The sequence below is a fragment of the Centropristis striata genome, chromosome 4 (genome assembly GCF_030273125.1).
Source record: "Centropristis striata isolate RG_2023a ecotype Rhode Island chromosome 4, C.striata_1.0, whole genome shotgun sequence".
Taxonomy (NCBI): Eukaryota; Metazoa; Chordata; class Actinopteri; order Perciformes; family Serranidae; genus Centropristis; species Centropristis striata.
In genome coordinates, this window is record NC_081520.1 from 18,539,952 (window position 1) to 18,546,967 (window position 7,016).

Genomic DNA, 7,016 nt, shown 5'->3' on the forward strand with positions numbered 1-7,016 from the left:
AGAAAATACAAATATGATGAGAAGAGTTGGGCAGATGTGGAGAAAGAAACATGTACCACTCTCACCCTCCTGACTTTTAATGCTCTATATTCTATGGAAGAATTATCCTATCTTTATTCAAGAGCGTAGATTTTCAGTTTGAGAGCATAATTTGTCTTTCTCGTGCTCAGATTTGTTCTCCTCATGCTCACATTTTGCGCTCGCACTCAGATTTCTGCTGCTTTCTTTCAATGCGTATGCGTGCACTTAAAAATCACATGCTTGTGCTCACATTTCTTCTTCTTGGACACAAACATTTTGCTCGCACTCAAATATGTCCTGTGCGCACTCAAATCTAAAGTCTACGCGCTCAGATCTCAACTCTGCGCTCTCAAAACTTTTGTGCTCGCACCCAGAACACGCACGTCCTCTCAGGTTGAGGTGTCTGCTCAGACTGAACGTGGTCCCGCCCTGCGCTTAAACTAGTGTGTTTCACCAGCCAACAGGGAGACAGCTAGATTGTGGGCCGGTCTTAGGTGCGTTCCCTCTGCTTTTTGAGCGCTCCGTCGGGGCGGGTATATGGTCTGTTTGTAAAACTGCTTCTCTCTTAAAATACACCAATTGACCATATTAGCCAGCTATTTGAATCGTCACCTATTTAAAACGCAGCATATTTATGTAGAATTAATCTTAAGTAGTCCTAAAAAGAGTTATGGTAGTTTAGATTATATATATATATTTTTTTTCTATTATTATTTATACATATATATATATATATATATATATATTTTTTTTTTCATCTGTACAGTGGTGTCACGATAGTCCAGTGGTGAAGTACACTTCCATCTGTTGCATTTTAAACCATGGGACGCCGGTTCGCATCCTGTCCGCCGCACTCTTGCTGCATGTCTTATTATGATTTAAAATTTTAATTGATAAATTAATGTTACAGTAATACAATCCGTGTAACCAGCTGATTCTCTTATTGCAACGTGTATCACCGTCCTATTTACGCGGTCAAAGCCAGGGAGCGCGTCATTAGGCTAATGTTGGTAATACTTTCACTTTCACAAGAAGAAGACTTTGAGCAGGATTCGGAGCGCGGCAGCGAATGAATGGGAGACAGATGGATGGCCAAAGACCTCAAGTAAGTTCATTGCTAAATGTTGCTACAACTCAAAACACATCGATCATATACAGTAGTTTCAATAACAGTACAGTAATCATTTTGACACTCGTACTTATCAACATATATAGCGGGCCTTCATTGTAACATGTACAACGAAAGTACAATAATTGGCAACGTATGATCGTACCAGCGGCAGGTCGGCACACATAATGATGCGCGAGCTGAAGGGAATCCCCGCTGACGTCACTTCATTCATAATGAGTTGCTGTCCCTAGTGCCGACAGAGGCCCGCTATATATGTTGTACAAGTGTTTTGAGTTGTAGCAACATTTAGCAATGAACTTACTTGAGGTCTTTGGCCATCCATCTGTCTCCCATTCATTCGCTGCCGCGCTCCGAATCCTGCTCAAGAGAATCAGCTGGTTACACGGATTGTATTACTGTTGCATTAATTTATCAATTAAAATTTTAAATCATAATAAGACATGCAGCAAGAGTGCGGCGGATGGGATGCGAACCGGCGTCCCATGGTTTGAAATGCAACATTTGGTAGCGTACTTCACCACTGGACTATCGTGACACCACTGTACAGATGAAAAAAATGAAAAAATATATATATTTATATAAATAATAATAGAGAAAAAAAAAATATATATATATATAATCTAAACTACCATAACTCTTTTTAGGACTACTTAAGATTAATTCTACATAAATATGCTGCGTTTTAAATAGGTGACGATTCAAATAGCTGGCTAATATGGTCAATTGGTGTATTTTAAGAGAGAAGCAGTTTTACAAACAGACCATATACCCGCCCCGACGGAGCGCTCAAAAAGCAGAGGGAACGCACCTAAGACCGGCCCACAATCTAGCTGTCTCCCTATTGGCTGGTGAAACACACTAGTTTAAGCGCAGGGCGGGACCACGTTCAGTCTGAGCAGACACCTCAACCTGAGAGGACGTGCGTGTTCTGAGTCCGAGCACAAAAGTTTTGAGAGCGCAGAGTTGAGATCTGAGCGCGTAGACTTTAGATTTGAGTGCGCACAGGACATATTTGAGTGCGAGCAAAATGTTTGTGTCCAAGAAGAAGAAATGTGAGCACAAGCATGTGATTTTTAAGTGAACGCATACATTTTGAAAGAAAGCAGCAGAAATCTGAGTGCGAGCGCAAAATGTGAGCATGAGGAGAACAAATCTGAGCACGAGAAAGACAAATTATGCTCTCAAACTGAAAATCTACGCTCTTGAATAAAGATAGGATAATTCTTCCATAATATTCAATTTGACATATTGAATGTAGAGCATTATATTCGATATGCATTAACTGGAGCTTTAACTGGGATGTTAGTTTTGGCAAAAAAACAAAAACAAAATGTACGTTACTGACCTCAGAAAACTGAGCAGAACAAAACGTTCAAATAAACTGTCATTAAGTGAAAATACAGTGAAAGGCTCAAAGTTATGAGACCAAACCGCTAAATGTCCTTTTTTTCTGTATAACGTTATATATAACTTTATTGACACGTTGCCGTGGATACGCATTGCTCTGCTTCTCTCCTGATGACGGCTCGCCTTGTTAGCCACCTGTCAATAAAAGGTAGCCCCGCCCCAAATCATACGATTCTTTATCTTCTATTTTCTTCTAAATGGGGCCATTATTTACACTATTAACATCAGATTGTCTTGAAGAAGATTTTTTCCTAGTGATTGAGACCATAGTGTTGTCCTGAAAAACATTTCTGAGGTAATAAATCAAGTGAGAAGTTTTCCAATTTTGCACTGAAATTAATGGACAGAATAATATTATTTTATTTATAAACCTTATTATAATTTTTTCAAAGTTTAGGTATTTGATTTGACTCCACAAAGGTTTTTGTTTGTTTGTTGTTGGGTTTTTTTATTGCTTTTATTTTTCTACTATCATTCTGTTCTTTCGTGTTGATTTGAAGCATAAATTAACATGTATCTTCTTTATTTTTGTATGTGAACGAAAAAAATAAATATCGGGATATATATCGTATATGGATATTCAGCCTTAATATATCAGGATATTATTTTTGGACCATATCGCCCAGCCCTATATTAACTATAGAATATTTTTCTAAAAGAAACTATGGTAACACTTTACAATAACCAACTAAGTGATGTTTATAGATGGTTTATAGACCAATTATTAACCATTTACAAAATGCTATACATATTCAATATTTAAATGTTTTCAACCAATCTCTTAAAGGTATATGAATCATTTTGTGTCTTATTTAGTCATTTTTACATCTATTTTTGGTCATTTTGTGTCTTTTTTACTCATTTTTACATCTATTTTTGGTCATTTTGTGTCTTTTTTGATCATTTTTACATCTTTAAATGTTTTCAACCAATTTCTTAAAGGTATATGAATCATTTCAAAATCATTAACATACTTAATATGGTGTTAAAAACTTATGAGTGCAACTATTAATAAACTATTAGTTATAATTTAATTGTTGTTAATGGTAAAGTAACTATAAACTTACATTAATATACCATCTATTTGTCATTTAAAACTTATTTAATTAGTTAAACTTTAATAAATTATGTATTTACCATTCTAAATGGCCTATATATGGTTTATAAATGATGATTAAACATTAATAAACTATCTGTTTACCATTTATAAATTATGGTTATTGTAAAGTGTTACCGAAAATATGTATTAATTATTTAATGTTTACCTGAAGTTCTTCCTTGTTGTGTTTGCATCAACAGGCTGAAGAAGCTTTCACCAAACGGAGGAAGATGTAAAGATGACAGCAGCACATTTATCACTGGAGAGATCGTCACACATCCAAATAGAAAAAGAAAAACTGACTTTAACCACCATGAGGAGGAGGAATGTGTCTCTCTCTCAGCTGTTTGTTGTGGATCAGTGGGTCTGATCACCTCCGGGCCGCCGCCAGACACCGTTTGTCTCACTCTCCTAACATTTGAAGTGTGAAATCCCTGTCAGCCACTGCTTTATCAAAATGTTTTGTTTTCTCACAGTGGGGTTTTCTCTGCACTGTGAAAATGAACCGAGTGTGATCTGATTTTGTCCAAAAGACATTTTTAGATCGTTTTCACAGAAGATCTTTTGAGAGAAATTCACAAACAAACAAAGTGTTCCCTCTTTTTATATTTTAAGTTTATGAACTGATCCCATCGAGGAGCTATAAGACGTCATTTAAGTGATGACATTAATGTGGTATGACTGATCCAGTCTCCTGCAGAGTCTTTTGATAACATCCCTGAACCAAGTGGACCAGTCCACAGTGGATGATGCAGGATGTGGGCAGGTTTTGCAGTGAATTTGTGTGCACACTGCAAAAAAGGTGTTTCTAAAAACAAGATAAAAACACTAAATCTGAGGGGAATGATCCAGTTCATGACTGCTTGCAGCTTTAATTTATCTGGTTTTAAGAGTTAATTTGTTATTTTAAGCGTTCAACATGCTTATTTCTAGATTTAATAATCTTAATTTAAGAAATCTTGTCAAGTGAAATTATCTGTCCATGCAGCAAGATCATCTTTTTTTTTGCATTTTTCATTTCACTGACCTTTTTTTATTTTTATAAAGGTTTAAGATTCCAAAAATGAATTAATATTTTAGTTATGATCAGAACTGATTTAAAAACAATGTGACTCAGTGAAAGTGGAAAATAATCATGTGTAATATTTTCATAGCAGTTTTAGAAGTGGATCATTTCTGTCCTCTGAGGACATCAGGGCGTCTTTTTTTAAAGCGAGGCACACATTAAGGGTTAATTAGGAGTGATTGTGGTCTCTGTCATCTCCATTAGTGTTCAGAACGGGGACATGGGACTCCACTCTGCAGCCTCTCTTGCTCTTTGGTTTTATTTTGTGGTTTTTAATGACTTGGTTTGTTAGATTGTACATGGAAAAAACACATTTTTTATTATAAGATCCTACACTGCAAAAAATGTGTCTAAAACCAGATAAAACAGTAAATCTGAGGGAAATGATCTTGCTGCATGGACAGATAATTTACCTTGAAAAGATTTCTTAAATTAAGATTATTAAATCTAGAAATAAGCATGTTGAACACTTAAAATAAGAAATTAAAACCACATAAAATCAGAATAAAACCATTAAAAACCAGAATAAAACCAGAATAAAACCAATAAATTTCTTAAATTAAGATTGTTAAATCTAGAAATAAGCATATTGAACGCTTAAAAAAAAGAAATTAACTCTTAAGACAAGATAAATTCTTATTTATTCTAAGTAACTTCTAGATCTAAAGTTGTTGTTTTTTAATCTTGGTAAGAACCAAATAATCATCAGGTCACTCTGCTCGGGCCAGTTCATCGCTGCTTGCAGCTTTAATTTATCTTGTTTTAAGAGTTAATTTCTTATTTTAAGTGTTCAACATGCTTATTTCTAGATTTAATGATCTTAATTTAAGAAATCTTGTCAAGGTAAATTATCTGTCCATGCAGCAAGATCATTTCCCTCAGATTTAGTGTTATTTGGTTTTTAAACACCTTTTTTTGCAGTGCAATAACTTTTGTTGTTTTTTTAAATAAGACTCTATCAGCCTGACTCTTAACTCTTCAATCATGATCATATAAGTGTGATTTATTTCATGTTTTCCATCAGCTGTTGTAGAATAAGTGACTTCAATGAGCAGATTAACTCCAGGATCAGGTGTGTTGCTTGAGGCCAGAACACCATGTGACCTATCAAATATAAACAATTATGTCCTTCGAGGCGGCGGTCCATTTGCTGTTTTAATTATGTAATCCTGCGTCACAATCAAGAACATTTGATATTTTCAGTGATGCAGACTGCTGTCAGTTTGTGAATCATCACTTCATCTCTCTCTCTCTTTATGTGACACACTGCCTCTTTAATGAATCAGTTTTAAAATTAACTGTCTCGTTCCAAAAGGGTTTCATGGCATAAAAAAATATTTGTGTTATTGGTTTCATGTTAAATATGTATATTTTTAAACAGCCATGACTCTAATGTGGACTTACAGACTTGCATTAAAGTAATACGGGGTAGAAATATGAATTATGAACAGTTTTATTTTGGAATGAAAGCCTTCACTCATACCTCAGCAGACCAAGGGCTTTTAGTTTGGTTTGTTATTGAGTCTTTGAATCATGCCTGCGGTCGCCGGTGGCGTTCGAGGACGCTGGGAAAAATGGGTTGCTTTAATGTTTTTGTCAGAGGAATAAAAATGACGTATTTGGATTGAAAGGAACTGCAATATGTACAGTTTTTAAATGGAAATAAACATTCCACAGTTGGGTGTTTGTGCAAAAATGTAGCCTGAGAGCTATGAAAACACGTTTTTGCATATGGATATGTTTGTTTTTCTGAGTTCGATGACTGATTGTAACAGGAGATACTTCAACGTTCACCCGTTTCTACGACGTCTTCCTGTTTGATACGTGAAATCGCTCTGAGAACTAACAAGGTTTTTTTAGGACTAGCATGAATCCGAAATTGTAGCTTTTTAATGTTGTGGAAGCCATTGATGAAATAAATAAATGTTCCATCAGCTCGCATGTCACAGAGCAGAAGAGCCCGAAAGTTTGTTCACATGAAACGTAAAGCAAACTGTTGCTTTCTCAGTTTTTGTTTCTCTCATTTAGCCAATAAATGTATTTCTCTGATGTCTGAGTCTGAATTGATTCTTTCTCCACACTGTAAAAAATGTCTGAAGCTTTTACGGTGAAAAACTGCTAAACCATGACAGTAAAAGACGTAAAATGATAAATTGGTTAATTCCATATCTCTAACAGAAATATACTGCAATATTTAATGGTAAAATCTTTAATTTATGCTGCATTTATAAAGTATTTTCTTGTCAATCATGTGGCAGAACAGTGTTTCTTTTGATTGAAAAACGTTTTAT

The 7,016-nt window shown here is 35.2% G+C and overlaps 1 protein-coding gene across 1 annotated transcript in view; it reads left to right on the forward strand.

Annotated features, from left to right (window-relative positions):
• ccdc9 (coiled-coil domain containing 9) overlaps positions 1–6,774 on the forward strand; it is a 38,247-nt gene extending 31,473 nt beyond the window's left edge. Inside the window, exon 16 of the mRNA XM_059331240.1 lies at positions 3,860–6,774. Coding sequence (XP_059187223.1) covers positions 3,860–3,864 — 5 coding nt within the window. The 3' untranslated portion in view covers positions 3,865–6,774. The remainder of the gene's footprint in view (positions 1–3,859) is intronic.
• The last annotated feature ends 242 nt before the right edge of the window (positions 6,775–7,016 follow it).